The sequence below is a fragment of the Saimiri boliviensis genome, chromosome 7, assembly GCF_048565385.1.
Source record: "Saimiri boliviensis isolate mSaiBol1 chromosome 7, mSaiBol1.pri, whole genome shotgun sequence".
NCBI classification, from domain to species: Eukaryota; Metazoa; Chordata; class Mammalia; order Primates; family Cebidae; genus Saimiri; species Saimiri boliviensis.
This window is the reverse complement of record NC_133455.1, coordinates 9,910,719-9,929,278: the sequence shown is the minus strand read 5'-3', so window position 1 is coordinate 9,929,278 and position 18,560 is coordinate 9,910,719. Positions and strand designations below refer to the sequence as shown.

The window sequence follows — 18,560 nt, the reverse complement described above, 5'->3', positions numbered from 1 at the left end:
ATGCCCAGCCAAATCTGTATTTTCATTCTTTTTTTTTTTTTTTTTTTTTTGAGACGGAGTTTTGCTCTTGTTACCCAGGCTGGAGTGCAATGGCGCGATCTTGGCTCACCGCAACCTCCGCCTCCTGGGTTCAGGCAGTTCTCCTGCCTCAGCCTCCTGAGTAGCTGGGATTACAGGCACGCACCACCATGCCCAGCTAATTTTTTGTATTTTTAGTAGAGACGGGGTTTCACCATGTTGACCAGGATGGTCTCGATCTCTTGACCTCATGATCCACCCGCCTCGGCCTCCCAAAGTGATGGGATTACAGGCTTGAGCCACCGCGCCCGGCCTTGTATTTTTATTCTTAAACAAGTAAAGCACTGGGCCAGGCACGGTGGCTCATGCCTATAATCCCAGCACTTTGGGAGGCCAAGGTGGGCAGATCTCAAGGTCAGGAGATGGAGACCACCCTGCCCAACATGGTGAAACACCGTCTCTACTAAAAATACAAAAATTAGCCAGGAGTGGTGGTGCACACCTGTAGTCCCAGCTACTCGGGAGGCTGAGGCAGGAGAATCACTTGAACCTGGGAGGAGAGGTTGCGGTGAGCTGAGATCACACCACTGCACTCCAGCCTGGGTGACAGAGCAAGACTTGGTCTCAAAAAAAATACAAATAAAAAGTAAAGCATTGCATATCTTTATGCTGTTGTTTCGAATCCCCAGACAAACCCCCACATGACTTGGTTGTGTAGACTTTCAATCTATTATTTTTATTGTTTTATTTAGAGAGAAGGTCTCTCTCTATCACCACCATGCTGGAGTGCAGTGTTGCAATTATGGGCTCCCTGCAGCCTCAAACTCCTGGCCTTAAGTGATTTTGCCACTTCAGCTTTCGAAGTAGCTGAGACTATAGGCACATGCCACCACATCTGGCTAATTTTTCTTTTTTTTTTTAGTTTTTAGTAGAAATGGCGGTGGGGGAGGGGGTCTCACTATGTTGCCCAGGCTGGTCCTGAACTCCTAGACTCAAGTGATCCACCTGGCTCAGCCTCCCAAAGTGTTGGGACTACAGTTGTGAGCCACAGTGCTCAGCACTTTTTTTTCTTGAGACAAGGTGTCACTCTGTTGCCCAGGCTGGAGTGCAGTGGTGCAATCATGGCTCACTTCTGCCTCGACCTCCCAGCCTCAAGCAATCCTCCCGCTTCAACCTCCTGAGTAGCTGAAACTACAGGCAGGCACCACTGTGTCCTACCTCACGCCAATACTTCTTATTGGCTAATTCTTAAATTCTTCATTGTTAATCCCGGTGGATCCACAGTCCTCAACTCAGGGCCCCTGACAGAGGAATCATAAAATACCACACATTTCCCACAAATCGCATACAATGCTTTATGTGCATGGGGACTTTTCTGGGGAGAGTTTCTAGAATTTTCATCAAATTTCCAAGGGGCTTCTGACCCCAAAAGTTCTGGAACAAAAGCCTGAAGAGCCAGGGCCATCGGGCGTAACCCTCCTGCATGCTGTTTCCATTTTCTCAGGTGTGGCTTTTGAACCTCCGGACACAGGGCGGGGTTGACTCAGACCAGTCCTGTCGACAGGGGAGCTGCAGCAGACAGCAGGGGGCATGGGGAAGGGGCTCTGCCCCGCAAGGTTCCTCGTGCACATCTTCACCCAAAGTCACCGCCAGGGTCCCTGTGGGCCCCTAGGACCCCAAGACACCTCAGGGACCTCTCATGGCTCGGCAGCTGCACCAGCCATTGTACTTGGGCTGGGTCCAACCTGGCGAGCTGGAAACTGAAATACATTCTCCAGATGAAGGCAGCAGCAGGGAGCATGGGGTCCTAGGTTCCAGCCTTGGCCATTTTGCTAAATACATTTATAACCCTGAAGTCATTTCTTTTCTCTGGGCCTCAGTTTCCCTGTCCGTTAAATGAGGTGATTGGACTGTGTTCATAGTTTTCACACTATGTTACAATGTGTCCAAGATTTCAATCATTCCTTTCTTTTTCAAGTTTTGTAGAGACAGAGTCATGCTCTGTTGCCCAGGCTGCAGTGCAGTGGCACAATCATAGCCGATGGCAGCCTCAAACTCGTGGTCTCAAGCGATCCTCCCACCTAAGCCTCCCGAGTAGCTGGAATGACAGGCACGGGCCTCTATGCATAGCTCAATTATTTCTTTAATGGCTGTTTACTGAGCACATACTATGTGTCAGCCACTGTTCTAGGCAATGGGGGAGACAGCAGTGACCAAGACAAAATCTAATGTGGGAGAGAAACAATGACAGAGTAAACAAATAAACAAAATGAAGTAAAAAAAAAAAATAATTGCAGCAGCCGGGCACGGTGGCTCACGCCTGTAATCCCAGCACTTTGGGAGGCCGAGGCAAGCAGATCATGAGGTCAGGAGTTCGAGACCAGCCTGACCAACATGGTGAAAACCGCTCTCTACTTTAAAAATACAAATACAAAAATTAGCTGGGCATGGTGGCAGATGCCTGTAATCCCAGCTACTTGGGAGGCTGAGGCAAGAGAATCCTTGAACCCAGGAGGTGGAGGTTGCAGTGAGCTGATATTATGCCACTGCACTCCAGCCTGGGTGACAGAGTGAGACTTTGCTCAAAATAATAATAATAATAATTGCAGATAGGCAGCGCTATGAAAACAGTAATATGAGAGTGGTATGCTGGTGAAATGTTTACTGTCTCTCAAAAAAAAAAATATATATATATATATATACATATATATATATATGGGAGCCATGGTGGCTCGGGCCAGTTGTCCTGGTGCTTGAGGAGGCGAGGCTATGCGTTCAAGACCAAAAAATATATATAAACACACAGATGTATATGCACAAGTTTATTCACCAAGTAACAACTGCAGATGAACGTACTTCTAAGTTTAAACTGCCTCAGTAACTTTTTTTTTTTTTTTTGAGTCAGAGTCTTGCTCTGTCACCCAGGCTGGAGCACAGGGGCACAGTCACAGCCCGTTGCAGTCTTGAATTCCCAGGCTCAAGTGATCCTCCCACCTCAGCCTCCTGACTAGCCGGGACTGCAGGTGCATGCCACCATGTTTGGCTAATTTTTAATTGTTTTGTGGAGAGCTAAAGTGGGTAGGCCAGACAGTGGCTCACGCCTGTAATGCCAGCACTCCAGGAGGCTGAGGCAGGTGGATCACTTGAGCCCAGAAGTTTGAGACCTGGGCAACAGGGCAAAAGCCCATCTCTGAAAAAAAAACAAAAACAAAAACAAAAAAAACAAAAATTAGCCAGGCATGGTGGCATGTACCTTTAGTCCCAGCTTCTCAGGAGGCTGACAGGTGGAAGGATCACCTGAGCTAGGAGAGGCAGAGGTTGCAATGAGCCAAGATTGTACCACTGCACTCCAGCCTGAGCAATGGAGTGACACCTTATCTCAAAAAAATAAAATAGACATAAACCTGAGGTGACAAACCAGAGGCAAAGGACTTGTTTCATTGGCCTATTTGTGGTTATGAAAGTTTGAATTTGATGCTTGTAGCACACATGGGAGACTGCACAAAAAGAAGTGGTTTGCTGACTTCCCTTGAAAAATGGGAAGACCTGTTCGGTCTCCATTTCCTCATGGTGGGAGCTGGCTGGTCAGAGCAGCCAGTGACTCAGTTAAAGGAGGAATCAGGTCCCCAGTTCACCACCGTTCCCACTGCTCCCTAATGTCACCCAGCTGGTTCCATCTCTCTCCTGTGTTCTCCGTGTGGACCATGTACAGCACGGAGTGCACCAGCCCCCGAGAGTTAGTTTGTTTTTGAGAAAAAATTTCACTCTGTCACCCAGGCTAGGGTGCAATGGCAAGATCTCGGCTCACTGCAACCCCTGCCTCCTGGCTTCAAGTGATTCTCCTGCCTCAGCCTCCCAAGTAGCTGGGACTATAGGCACCCACCACCACGCCCAGCTAATTTTTGTGTTTTTAGTATAGATAGGGTTTTGCCACGTTGCCCAGCCTGGTCTCGAACTCTTGACCTCAGGTGATCTGCCCACCTCGGCCTCCCAAAGTGCTGGGATTACAGGCGTGAGCCACTGCGCCCGGCCTGTTTTTTGTTTGTTTGTTTTTTTCCTGAGACAGAGGCTCCCTCTGTCACCCAGGCTGGAGTGCAATGGTACGATCTTGGCTCACTGCAACCTCTGCCTCCCGGGTTCAAGTGATTCTCCTGCCTCAGCCTCCCAGGTAGCTGAAACTACAGGTGCATGCCACAATGCCCGGTTAATTTTTGTATTTTTAGTAGATATGAGGTTTCACCATATTGGCCAGGCTGATCTCAAACTCCTGACCTCAAGTGATCCATCCACCTTGGCCTCCCCAAGTGCTGGGATTACAGGCGTGAGCCACCACGCCCAGCCTGATAGAAGGTTTTGAACATAGTGGTGTGAATGTGAGCTCACCCTCATAGCCAGGCATGCTTATGCAGGCCACAACCTGCGAAACTGTGCCTGTCAGCCCTGATGAGGAGAATGGACTCTGACTTTGATCCCAGTGAGGTGAACGGCCTGCTCCCCACACACATGGTGGGGCAGAGTCCGCTGAGACCAACCATTTAGAAGACTCTTCAGCTACCTGACGCCCTCATTCAGCTTCTAAGACCAGCTCAGGACAGGGAGGGGCAGTCGGAGATAGGGGACGGGCCGTAGCCAGGGCTTTGCCTGGTGGGAAAGGCTCATGCTGATGAGCTGGGAGAAGGCAGCAGGGTGCTGGTTGTAGAATTCTCTGTGCTTTTCAAATGTTTCCAATTTAAAAAACAAAACAGGCCCAGGTGCAGTGGCTCATGCCTGAAATCCCAGCACTTTTGGGGGCCAAGATGGGACGATCCTTGAGTCCAGGAGGTCAAGTCCAGCCTAGGCAACATAGCAAGAGCCTGATACTACAAAATTATTTTCTTCTTCTTCTTTATTTATTTATTTATTTATTTTTGAGACCGAGTTGTGCTCTTGTTGCCCAGGCTGGAGTGCAGTGGCACAATCTCAGCTCACTGCAAACTCTGCCTCCCGGGTTCAAGCGATTCTCTTGCCTCAGCCTCCCGAGTAGCTGAGATTACAGGCATGCACCACACCCGGCTAATTTTGTATTTTTAGTAGAGACGGTGTTTCTCCACGTTGGTCAGGCTGGTCTCCAACTCTCAGTCTCAGGTGATCCGCCCACCTCAGCCTCCCAAAGTGCTGGGATTACAGGCGTGACACACCATGCCCGGCCAAATTTTTAAAAATAAAATAAAAACAAGGCCGGGCGCGGTGGCTCAAGCCTGTAATCCCAGCACTTTGGGAGGCCGAGGCGGGTGGATCACGAGGTCGAGAGATCGAGACCAACCTGGTCAACAGGGTGAAACCCCGTCTCTACTAAAAATACCAAAAATTAGCTGGGCATGGTGGCGCGTGCCTGTAATCCCAGCTATTCAGGAGGCTGAGGCAGGAGAATTGCCTGAACCCAGGAGGCGGAGGTTGCGGTGAGCCGAGATCGCGCCATTGCACTCCAGCCTGGGTAACAAGAGCAAAACTCCGTCTCAAAAAAATAATAATAATAAAATAAAATAAAATAAAATAAAAACAAAAACAGCCCCTCCCCCAAGATGCCAAGGATGAGAAGGCCTCCCCAGACCCTGCCTCCAGTTGGGACAGCTACCCAGGACCAGGATAAAATTTGCAGAGCCCAGTACAAAATGAAAATGTGGCCAGGCGTTGTGGCTCAAGCCTATAATCCCAGCACTTTGGGAGGTCAAGGTGGGCTGATCACTTGAGGTCTGGAGTTCAAGATCAGCCTGGAGGTCCTGACCACCCAGACTCAGGAGTAGGGAGAAGATGAAGGCAGTGCTAGCTCTCTGGGCACACAGCCTATGCCACTGTACAAGGCCCCATGCTTGGAAGGCCCCATGCTTGACTTTATGCTCTGGTTGCCCTCTTGAAATTCTTAATTTTTGAACAAGGGAATCCCGCATTTTCTTTTTGAGACAGGGTCTCACTCTGTCACCCAAGCTGAAGTGCAGTGGCACGATCTCGGCTCACCACAACCTCCGCCTCCCAGGTTCAAGCAATTCTCCCACTTCAGCCTCATGAACAGCTGAGACCACAGGTGTGCACCACCACATCCAGCTAATTTTTTGTATTTTTAGTAGAGATGGGGTTTCACCGTGTTGCCCAGGGCTGGTCTTAAACTTGGGCTAGGATTACAGGGGTGAGCCTGGCCCTGGGTGCTGATAATTCAAAACAAAAACAAAACCAAAAAATAACAAGTGTTGGTGAGGATGTGGGGAAACTGCAATCCTCGTGCATTGCTTGTGGGAATGCAAAATGGTGCAGCTGCTGTAGAAGACAGGCTGGCAGTTCCTCAAAAGGTTGAGCACAGAGTTCCCATGGGACCCAGCAATTCCATTCCCGGGAATCTACCCAAGAGAGGTGAATGCAGACTTCCACAAAAAACATGAATGTGCCCAGCAGCACTATTCACAATAGCCCAAAGGTGGAAATAGCCCAAATATCTATCAATGGATGAATGGATAAACAAAATGTGGCAAGCCATACGATAGGATATTACTCAGCCATAAAAAGGAATGAAGTGCTGATTCATGACACAAGACGGTTGGACCTTGCACAGGTGACGAGAGAAGCCAGACATGAAAGGGCACGTAGTATAGGGTTCCATGTACGTGAAGAAGCCAGAAGGGCCAATCTATAGAGCCAGATTTTAGATTGCTGGTGGCTAGGGGCTGTGCGGAGGCAGAACTGGGAGTGACTGTTAATGTGTATAGGGCTTTCTGTTAGAGTGATGAAAATGTCCTGGAACTAGGTAATCATGATGGTTACACAACATCATTAATGTACTAGATTTCCCTAATGATAACTTATATGTTATCTGCAAGTTGCTGCAATAAAAACAATTTTAAAAACATTAGGCCAGGCGCGGTGGCTCACACCTCTAATCCTAGCACTTTGGGAGGCTGAAGCAGGTAAATTCTTTGAAGCCAGGAGTTCGAGACCAGCCTGGCCTACCTGGTGAAACCCTGTCTCTATGAAAAATACAAAAAGATTAGCTGAGCATGGTGGTGGTTGCCTGTAGTCCCAGCTACTCAGGAGGCTAAGGCAGGAGAATCGCTTGAACCAGGGAGGCAGAGGTTGCAGTGAGCCAAGATCGCATCACTGCACTCCAGCTTGGACGACAGAGAGAGATCCTGTCTCAAAAACAAACAAACAAAAAACAAAAGAAAACATTATATCTTTGGCCCGGTATGGAAGCTCACACCTATAATCTCAACACTTTGGGAGCCTGAAGCGGGAGGATTGCTTGAGGCCAGGAGTTCCAGACCAGCCTATTCAACAAAGCAAGGCCGTGTCTCTACCAAAAAAAAAAAAAAAAAACTAGCTGAGCTTGGTGGTGTGTGCCTGCACCTGTAGTCCCAGCTACTCTGAGACACAGAATAGAAAGAGGACATTAGTGAGAAAACTAGTGACACACAAATACAGCTTGCAGTTTCACTGATAGTGACTCTGAAGGCTAAGGTGGGAGGATCACTTGCGCCCAGAAGGTTGAGGCTGCAGTGAGCTGTGATCGCACCTCTGCACTGCAGTCCGGGTGACAGAGCAAGATCCTGTCTCAAAACAACCAGCCAAACAAACAACACTCCTGTCTTAAACGTCACGTGGGACCCTGGGAAAAAAAGAGCACATTAGTGAGGACACTAGTGATACACAAGTACAGCTGGCAGTTTCACGGATAGTGACGCGCCGTGTTGGTTTTCCAGTTGTGACAAATGCACCCCAGTACTGCGGGATTTTAAGAGATGGATAAGCTGTGAGGCACATGCGGGAACTTTCTGTATTGTCTTGAGACTTTTCTGTAAATCTAAAATTATTCCAAAATTAAACATTAACTTAAAAAAAATCCTAGGTACCTTCTAAAAAGCAGCTAGCTCGGTCTCTGGAAGGCTCTTTTGCCTCCCAAGGCCCACTTTTGGGTGTGGGTTTACAAATCAAGGGGCTGGAGCTGACTCCATTCTCAGCCTGCGCGTGGAGGGATGAGAAAAGATGGGAAACGGGAGAGGAGCTTAGACCGGAACAGGGCTGGGCTGGGGCCAGGAAGCCCCTTGGCAGGGACTTTGCAGAGCAGGAAGGTCCAACACCGAAGCTGCAAACTAGAGCCCACAGGCTGAAGACCACCCCACACGTGTGCTTTGTTCATCTTTGGTTTTGTCAGAGCAGCAACATTGGCTCAATAGGTAAAAAAACAGCTGATCGCGCATGAAAATGGGAATTTCCAACTTCTCTGGAAACATCTGAAGTTATGTTAAGTCTCCAAACACTTAACCTCCTGCTTCCTAAAATCAAACAGAAGTCCTGAGGTTAATTCTAACCAGGGTTGCAAGTTCCCCTTTATACCAGGCTGAGTGGTGGCCCCCGAAAGATTCCCTTGTCAAACCCCCGAACCTGTGAAGTGACCATATTTAGAAAAAAGTTTTGCAGATGCAGTGAAGTCAAGGATCTCCAGACAAGAGCAGCCCGGATTACCTAGGTGGCCCCTAAATCCAGTGACAAGTGTTTTTGTAAGAGAAAGGCAAGGCTGGCCAGGTTCAGTGGCTCATGCCTATAATCCCAGCACTTTGGGAAGCCAAACAGACAGATCATCTGAGGTCAGGAGTTCCAGACCAGGCAGGCCAACATGGTGAAGCCCATCTTTATTAAAACATATATAAATTAGCCAGGCGCAGTGGCTCACGCCTGTAATCCCAGCACTTTGGGAGCCTGAGGCAGGCATATCACAAGGTTAGGGTTTCGAGACCAGCCTGACTAACACGGTGAAACCTGGTCTCTACTTAAAAATACAAAAATCAGCTGGGCGTGGTGATGTACACCTGTAATCCCAGCTACTTGGGAGGCTAAGGCAGGAGAATTGCTTGAACCTGGGAGCGGAAGGTTGCAGTGAGCCAAGAGTATGCCATTGCACTCCAGCCTGGGAGATAGACTGAGACTCTGTCTCAAAAACAACAAAAAAAACCCCACAAAAATTAGCCAGGTGTGGTGGTGGGTGCCTGTAGTCCCAGTTACTTGGGAGGCTGAGGCAGGAGAACAACTTGAACCCAGGACGTGGAGGTTGTAGTAAGCCAGGACTGTGCCACTGCACTCCAGCCTGGGCAACAGAGCAAGAGTCTGTCTCAAAAAACAAACAAACAAAAATATTGAAATACTACTCTACCAGTTGGCACAAAGCCCTCCTTCTGGGGCCCCAGACTTCTTCACAATTCAGCAAGTAAGAACAACCGCAGGGGTCTTCCTGTGTCCGGGCCTACCCCTCCTCGCTGACTGAGTGGTCCCGCTGGGTGACGTTTCTCTGCTGCATGGACTGGGGTGGGTGTTGGGTGCCTGGACCTTGAAGGAAAAGAACAGGTGGCATTTGCTGGCCAGGAAGCACAGAAGCCCCTGGGATTTTGAGGAGACGTCTGTATCCCTCTGCGCAATCCCCGTGGAGACAGACAGGAATGTCTGCACCAGAGACCCTGTGATGGGAGGAGCGCAGATGGGGCTCCTGGACATGGGGGGAGGCCCTGGGCCACCCAAAGTCTCTCTGCACCTCCACCAGGGACGGCTGAAAGGAGAGCTTTGGTCTAGTGGAAAATGTACCTGGGTGATGCTGCTGCTGGCCCAAGCAGAAGTCAGAGGTCAGGGGTCAGAGGTAGTACACTTTATTGACCCGGTTCTCCCAACATGTTGCAACATCCGGCAAAGCCAGACCCTGGGCTTTGCCACCATCCCATCCACCAACGAGAGAACAGAACGCATCTCATGAACATCCACAGGGCCTCCAGACAGCAGAGTGCAGGGGTGGGCATGGGGAGGGAGGCTGCCAGCTGGGGGTGGGCGGACGAGGGGCAAAAGCGCCGGGTGCCGGGCTGGGAGCACCCCGGAGGCGCCGCTAGACCTGGCCAGCCCCTCACTCCCCCAGTTGAGGTTTTGTGTGGTTCACAGTGAGACTGGCTTAGATTGGCAGCGGGTGATGGCAGACAGACAGCCTCCACACTCCCCACCTGCCCTGGCCGGACTCACATAGCTGGCAAGAGGGAGAGACAGAAAATCCCGTTCCCCGTGTCTCCCTCTGGGACAGGGAAGCCCCTTCTCTGGAGGGGCAAAGGGGAGAGGCCTAGTCTGACATCCCCCAGGCTACTAAGGAAAGGCCATTCACTCCTGGCTCAGAAGTTTCTAGAACATCTTGGTGAATGTGCCTGCCATTACTCCAAATTAGAAAAAGGTTTCTGAAATCTAGGAGTTGACTGGGGTGCCTCAAACCAAGCAGTAAAAACCCTGGTGAGATCTAGGTTTAAAAAGGCAGCTCTACCTTTGCTTAGGAGGCGGGGGAGGTCCGTGAGGGGTTGGCTCAGGGCAGCAGGGGTAAGGGAGTGCCCTGGGAATGGGATGGGGACCAGGGGCAGGATGCAGGAAGCGGTGATCCATAGGACATGGCAGGTCGCCCTCCAGTGCTGCAGGCCTGGGCTCAGAGGGCAGCTGGGGGCTGCCTCTGTGGGCACATCTGCTGGGCAGGCACCAGGGCCTCTGCCCCGCCAGGAGAAGCAGGGGCTGCCCATCAGGCCTTGTGACTGCCGTTGGCCACAGGCTCCTTGTGGCTGGCTGTGAGGTCCGCAGTGGGCTCAAGCCCCAGCATCTGCCGCTGCACCAGCTTGGCATAGAGGCCTCCCTGGGCCAGCAGCTGCTGGTGGGTGCCCTGCTGCACCACGCGGCCCTTGTCCAGCACCACAATGAGGTGCGCATGCTCCACGGTGCTCAGCCGGTGCGCGATGATGAGAACCGTGTGCTTCTGCAGGTTGCCATGGATGGCCTGCTGGATCTGCGGGGACAGTGGGGGCCTGGCTTGCATGGCACGGATGCCCCACCCGCAACCGCTCTCCACACCCCCGCCTATGGGCTGATGCTTAACCTCTCTGAGGCTCAGTTCACAAAGGATGGCCAGTTTCCTGGGTTTTTCTTGAAGGGAGACAGAGCTCAGGACCAGACACATGGAGGAACTTGGTGAATGAGGGATCAGGCCTACCCTCACTCTCCAGTCTTCTGACCCTTCCCTTCTCCCTCCTTTTTTATTTTTTTTTTAGACTAAGTCTTGATCTGTCACCCAGGCTGGAGTGCAGTAGTGTGATCTCGACTCACTACAACCTCCACCTCGAAGGTTCAATCGATTCTCATCCCTCAGCCTCCTGGGTAGCTGGGATTACAGGTGCAGACTATCATGCCTGGCTAACTTTGTTTTGTATTTTTAGTAGAGGCAGGGTTTCGCTATGCTGGCCAACCTGGTCTCGAACTCCTGTTCTCAAGTGCTCAGCCTCCCTCTTTTTAATTTTTTTAATTTTTGAGACAGGGTCTTGCTCTTTGGCCCAGGTGGAGTGCAATTGGCGCAATCACAGCTCACTGCAGCCTCAACCTCCTGGCCTCAAGGGATCCTCCTGCCTCAGCCTTCCAAGTAGCTGGGACCACAGGCAAACACCACCATGCCCAGCTAATTTTTGTATTTTTTTGCAGAGATGGGTGTCCCACTATGTTACCCAGGCTGGTCTTAAACTCCTGGCCTCAAGCCATTCTCCCTCAGTGGCCTCCTAAAGTGCCAGAATTACAGGTGTGAGCCACCGCGCCTAGCCTCTGTTTAATTTTCTTTAAACCAAAAATTGGTCTAAAAAATAAAGCCACTGGAAGCAGTGGCTTACACTTGTAATCCCAGGACTTTGGGAGGCCGAGGCAGGGGAATCCCTTGAGCTCAGGAGTTTGAGACCAGCCTGGCCAACAGGGTGAAACCACATCTCTACCAAAAATTAGCCATGTGTGGTGGCATGCACCTGTAGTCCCAGCTACTCAGGAGGCTGGGAGGTTGGGGGATTGCTTAAGCCCAGGAAAGCTGTGACTGAGCCACTGCACTCCAGCCTGGGCGACGGAGCCAGGCCCTGTCTCAAAACAAATGAAAACCAACAACAAAAATAAAGCCTATTCATTTGTACAAGCAATCCAAACTCCTTACTAGAGGCTGAGAAGTTTGCCTCCCTGTGACTTCATCCTCACCTCTCTCCGTTCAACCCCCACCTGCCAGCACAGTGATGTTTTGGCTTTGAACTTGTCAAGCTCATTCCCCACTCTAGGCCTTTGTACCTGCTGACCCTTCCTCCGGGCATGCTCTTACCCCTAGAACTCCCCACCACTGGCTTCTTTCCTTTCATGTCTCAGCTTAGATGGAACCTGATGGCCTTGGTTCTAATGGTGAGAACCACAGAACTCTTGGCACATGATGGCACCGTGCAAACCTCTGTGCTAAGTGACCCATCTGTAGCATGGCTTCTAGCAGTAGAAAGCCGTATCCCTGGGATGACCACAGCCCCCATTCAAGTGCCTGCCTGAGAAAGCTCAGCTTGGCCGGGAGAATTTGCTGTTTGTTTTAGTCAACACCTGCCGACTGGCCCCAACCTCTTTTTATTGGAGTGTTTACTTAAAAGGGCTTACAACTGTGACCCCTTCCTCTGTCCCTCTGACATGTGCATGTGATCTCCTGCATCTCCGAAGTGTCTTTCTTAAGGACCTGAAAGCCATTCCATTGAAATGGCCAGCTAGACACAGGTAGCCTCCTGGCTGTCCACTGGACTCACTGTTAGTTTTCATGGGAGCCCCTGCCCGCTCCCCTCCCTACCCCCTCAGTCTCCCTTTAAAATGCCTGTCACCACCAAACTGGGATTGGAGCATGGCTCCTTCCCCAATGTCGGGAGTTACTGCATAAAATCTGTTTCCACGGCTTTTGCTAGTGCCCAGCTGTGTTTATGTTTGACAACGGTGACCCCTCCCAATCTCCTGGTGTCCCAAGACTGCTTCATTTGCTTTGCAGCACAGGCCACGGGGTGAACGCATGCTTATTTCCTGGTTTCTTATCTGCCTTCCCCACTGGAATGGAACCTCCATGGGGACAAGGGTCTTTGTCTGGTCAGCCCACCATGATAATCCTAGTGCCCAGGATGGTGCCTGGTGCCTGGGAAGAGCTCAGTAACTGTCTGTAATAAATGAATCAATCCGTGGATAGACTGAGGTCACCAGCCATCTACAAAATACATGATTGGACCCTCCTGACCAGTGAGAATGAGACTCACAGGGGAAGCACCAGCTCAAGGTCACACAGTTACAAACTGTAGGACGGAGCTGCAAGTCCAGGTATCCCCATTCTGGTTTTTTTTTTTGTTTTTTGTTTTGTTTTGTTTCTGAGACAGAGTCTCCCTCTTGTTGCCCAGACTGGAGTGCAGTGGTGTAATCTCAGCTCACTGCAACCTCCACCTTCTGAGTTCAAGCGATTCTCTTGCCTCAGCCTCCCAAGTAGCCGAGATTACAGTCATTTACAGTCATGTTCCACCACACCTGGCTAATTTTGTATTTTTAGTAGAGACAGGGTTTCTCCATGTTGGTCAGGCTGGTCTCGAACTCCCAACCTCAGATGATCTGCCCGCCTTGGCCTCCCAAAGTGCTGGGATTACAGGGATTACAGGCGTGAGCCACTGCACCCAGGCTTTTTTTTTTTTTTTCTGAGATGGAATCTCGTTCTGTCGCCAAGGCTGGAATGCAGTGGTGCAATCACAGCTCGGCTCACTGAAACCTCTGCCTCCCAGGTTCAAGCTAATCTCCTGCCTTAGCTGCCTGAGTAGCTGGGATTACAGGCACCTGCCACCGCACCAGGCTAATTTTTGTATTTTTAGTAGAGATGGGGTTTCACTATGTTGGCCAGCTGATCTGCCTGCCTCGGCCTCCCAAAGTGCTGGGATTACAGGCGTGACCCACCGTGCATGACCCGGGTCTCCTCATTCTGACGCCTTCTCTTGCCCCACACCATACAGCTCTGCCTAGATCCTGGAGGCTGGGCCCAGAGTGGCCAGGCCCTGGGGCTCCTCCTCCCTGGCTCCACACTCTTAACACCAGCAATTCACCAGGCTGGGAGGCTGATAGCCTGAGAGAGCCCCTGGGGCCCATCTCTTCTCAGCACCCATCTGCTGGGTGATGGGGGTTCTGGCTCCCTGGAGCTGCTCCTGTCCCGGCACTGCCCGCCACCCTGTGACTCACCAGGTACTCGCTCTCGGCATCCAAAGCACTGGTGGCTTCATCCAGGATGAGGACCGGGGGGTTCCGCACCAGAGCCCGGGCCATGGCCACCCGCTGCTTCTGGCCACCGGACAGCTGGGCACCCTTCTCCCCCGTCTCTGTATGGTGGAGGCACAGAGACAATTTAGCAGGGGGTGGGGCCGAGCAGCCCAGGGGAAGAGTGACAGTTTCTGCCCTGCAGCCACAGAAAGGGCCAGCTGGAACCCGCAGCTTGAAAGCTCATGAAATGATGTTCCTCCACCCGACTCATAAGGGGCATGCAGATTAAGCCTACATGCAAATTGATACCAAGTTACCAATCTTCACCCATTCATTTGGCAGAAACCCAAACATCTGATAGCACGCAGTGCAGGTGAGGCTGTGAGGGGACAGGCCCTCACCAGGCTTCCTGGAGAAGTGGAGGCGGAGCCAGCCTCAGGTCCGCAGTGAGAGCTGCAGTGACAACCCCGGTCTATGAGTCTGAGCAGTGCAAAGCTGTGTGTCATCGCCACAGATGTGCAGCCTGAGGCCCAGCAAGCCCACCTGGACCAGTTTTCCCCACGGATCAACTTTCTCCCATGCACAACAACACAGACACAGGTCATGCATGACTCACAGTGCTATTATTGCAAAAAATAAAAACAAATTGACTCAAATGTCCATTAATACCATCAATAGGAAATTGAGTCAATTATTATTTTAGAGACAGGGTCTCACTCTCTTACCCATACTAGAGTGCAGTAGTACAATCATTGTTTACTGCAGCCTCAAACTTCTGGGTTCAAGTGATCCTCCAGCCTCAGCCTTCTGAGTAACTGAGACTACAGGTGCATGCCACCACACCTAGCTAACTGCAAATACTTTTCTGTAGAGGTAGGGTCTCGCTATGTTGCCCAAGCTGTTCTCAAACCCCTGGCCTCAAGCGATCCTCTTGCCTTGGCCTCCAAAGTGCTGGAGTTATAGGTTAGAGCCACTGAACCTGGCCATGCCACCAGCTCTTTATTATTTCATTTTTCTTTCATTGAGATAAAATTGACATAACAAAGATAACCATTGTAAAGTGAATAATCCAGTGGCATTTAGTGTATTCACAATGTTGTACAACCACCACCTCTATTTAATTCTAAAACATTATTTAAAAATAATATATATGTATTGGGCTGGGTGCAGTGGCTCACACCTATAATCCCAGCACTTTGGGAGGCTGAAGCGGGCAGATTACAAGGTCAGGAGTTCGAGACCAGCCTGCCCAACATGGTCAAACCCTGTCTCTACTAAAAATACAAAAAATTAGCTGGGCATGGTGGTGCACACCTGTAATCTCAGCTACTCGGGAGGCTGACACAGGAGAATTGCTTGAACCCAGGAGATGGAGGTTGCAGTGAGCTGAGTTCATGCCACTGCACTCAAGCCTGGGTGACAGAGCAAGACTCTATCTCAAAAAAAAAAATTAAAAAAAAAAAATATATATATATACACACACATATATATATGAATTATTAGAACCACTTAAATTCAGATTAATGAGTTAATTTTTAAGAAAATTAATATATTTGGTATGCTATTTAAAAATTCTTTTAAATTGACAAGTGAAAATAGTTCATAATTAATGGTGTACAACATGATGCTTTGAAATATGTACACATTGTGGAATAGCAAAATCAAGGCAGTTAACATTATCTCACATATTTATCACTTTTTCTTTAGTGAGAACACTTAAAATCTACTCTCTTAGCTATTTTCAAGTACACAGTACACTGTTATTAACTATAGCTGACCAGGCACGGTGGCTCACGCCTGAAATCCTATCAATTTGGGAGGCCAAGGTGGATGGATCACCTGAGGTCAGGAGTTCGAGACCAGCCTGGCCAACATGGTGAAAACCCATCTCTACTAATAACACCAAAAAATTAGCTGGGCGTGGTGGTGGGCACTTGTAATCCCAGCTACTCAGGAGGCTGAGGCAGGAAAATAACTTGAACCTGGGAGGCAGAGGTTGCAGTGAGCTGAGATTGTGCCACTGCACTCCAGCCTGGGTGACAGAGTCTGTCTCAATTTAAACAACAACAACAACAACAACAAAAAGCCAAGCACAGTGGCTTACGCCTGTAATCCCAGCACTTTAAGAGGCTGAGGCAGGCGGATCACCTGAGGTCAGGAGTTCGAGACTAGCCTGGCCAACATGGTGAAACCCTGTCTGTGCTAAAAATACAAAAATGAGCCAGGTGTGGTGGCGCCTGCCTGTAATCCCAGCTACTCAGGAGGCTGAGGCAGGAGAATCGCTTGAACCCAGGAGGCGGAGGTTGCAGTGAGCTAAGATCATGCCACTGCAATCGTAGCCTGGGCGACAGAGCAAGACACTGTCTCAAAAAAACAAAAACAAAAACAAAAAAACCCCAATTTTTATCCTTTGATCAACATCTCCTCAATCCCCTATACACTGTATACATTTAATTATTGAAAAGGGGCTATTCATGTGGTTCAAATATCTAAAAATATAGGTTGGGCATGATGGCTCATGCCTGTAATCCCAGCACTTTGGGAGGCTGAGGCAGGAGGATTGCATCTGAGCCCAGGAATTTGAGACCAGCCTAGGCAACATAGCAAGACCCCATCTCTACAACAAAAATACAAAAATGGGGCAGAGGATAGCTTGAGCCCAGGAGGTTGTGGCTGCAATGAGCCATGATCACACCACTGCACTCCCATCTGGGTGACAGGCAAGACCCTGCCTCAGAAAAATAAAATCTAAAAATATATAAAACTATAAATAACAAAAAGTTTAAGTCCTTTCTCCATCTTTAGTTCTGTCCTGCTCCCACCAAAACTTCTTTCATTAGTTGCTTACATGTCCTTGTTGACTTTCTTTATGCAAATATGAGCATGTTATTTTTATCTCCCTGATACTTGAATAGGAAAAAAACAGCTCCTTAAATTCTGCACCAGCTCTTTTCACTTAGTACCATATCTCAGTGACTTTTCCATACTGATACATGGAGAGCTGCTTCCTCCTCTGCCTTCACCTCCTCCTCCTTCTACTTCCTCTTTTTTCCCAGCAGCATAATATTCCAGTGTATGGGCTTCTATAATAATTTACTTAATAAATACTTTGCTGAGTTGGAGCACAGTGGCTCATTCCTGTAGTCCCAGCACTTTGGGGATTGCAGGAGGATTGCTTGAGCCCAGGAGGTTGAGTCTAGCCTGGGTAACATAGCGGGATCCCATCTCTACAAAAAAGAGCAGGTGGCAGAGGGCAGTGCTGAACTCAGAGGGTCATGTCCCTGAGGGTGACCCTGTGGGCCCGGGAGAGTGGCCACCCCCAGCTCCACACCTGTGCTGTAGCCGTCCTGGAGTTCCATGATGAAGCCGTGGGCGTTGGCCTTCTGTGCGGCCTCCACCACCATCTCAAAGGGCACGGTGGGCAGACCGTAGGAGATGTTGTCTGTGATAGAGCGGGCGAACAGCACGGGCTCCTGGCTCACCAGGGAGATCTGAGGAGGAGGGAGCATGGGGCATGAGAGGCCAGGAATGCGTTCATCCAGCTGTCTCCAGTAGCAGCCTTGCTGTCCGGGGCCTGAGATGCCATCAGTCTCAGGCCTGAAACCTAATCAGGGCCCAGCAGCTGCACTGAACTGCCTCTCTTCTACCCCTACGGCAGACTCTCACCTGTACCCATAAGCTCTCAGCCTCCCCTGATCAGCCCACTGGGGCCTGCTATACTTGCTGCTCTGGGATAAGCCAAGTTCCCTGACCTCCAAGACAAAGCTCACTGGCCGTCCCTGTCCTGGAAAAAAAGAAAGAGGGATAGAATATAGAATGTTGCTCTGAGTAAGTCTGCCCACCTCAGGAAGCAAGAGGCCACAGCAGGGCTCGGGCGACACAGACCACCCTGGTGGTTGGCCCCTCCCATCTAAGAAAACAATTTAAAGGAGCTGTTATCTCTAGATTCCAGTTTCAGGAATCTGTGCCTACAAAAATAATAGTATGGCCAGGTCTGATGACTCATGCCTGTAATCCCAGCACTTAGGGAGGCAGAAGCAGGAGAATTGCTTTAGTTTAGGAGTTCAAGACCAGCTTGGGCAACACAGCAACCCTGTATCTACAAAACAAAACAAACAACAACAACAAAAAAAAATATATATATAGTATGGAAGATATTATTGCAATACCATAAGTAGCAAAAGTTAATTTATTAATTAATTAAATTAAAATGGAAATAATCTAGATGTCCATAAATGGGGATTGGTTAAATAGCGACAGTGCATCCTTAAAACTGAATTACAATAGATACATATACACAGCATGATTCTATTTTTGTTTAAAAAATTATATACATGTGTCTTCATATATTAATGTATTTATATAAAGATAGGAAACTGATTGAAAAGGATATTTACTAAACTGTTAACACTGGCTACCTCCATGTGGTAGACTTCAAAAATCCTATAACATGTCTTAGT

General features: G+C 49.5%; 1 protein-coding gene across 3 annotated transcripts in view; it reads right to left on the bottom strand.

Annotated features, from left to right (window-relative positions):
* Window positions 1-9,664: 9,664 nt before the first annotated feature.
* ABCB9 (ATP binding cassette subfamily B member 9) overlaps window positions 9,665-18,560 on the bottom strand; it is a 40,192-nt gene continuing 31,296 nt past the window's right edge. For all 3 annotated transcript variants that reach the window (XM_010342762.2, XM_010342761.2, XM_003932140.2), the window contains 3 exons: window positions 17,432-17,591; window positions 14,083-14,219; window positions 9,665-10,837 (listed from right to left, as the gene is read on the bottom strand). In XM_010342762.2, the coding sequence (XP_010341064.2) occupies window positions 10,577-10,837; window positions 14,083-14,219; window positions 17,432-17,591 (558 nt within the window). In that variant the 3' untranslated portion in view covers window positions 9,665-10,576. The remainder of the gene's footprint in view (window positions 10,838-14,082; window positions 14,220-17,431; window positions 17,592-18,560) is intronic.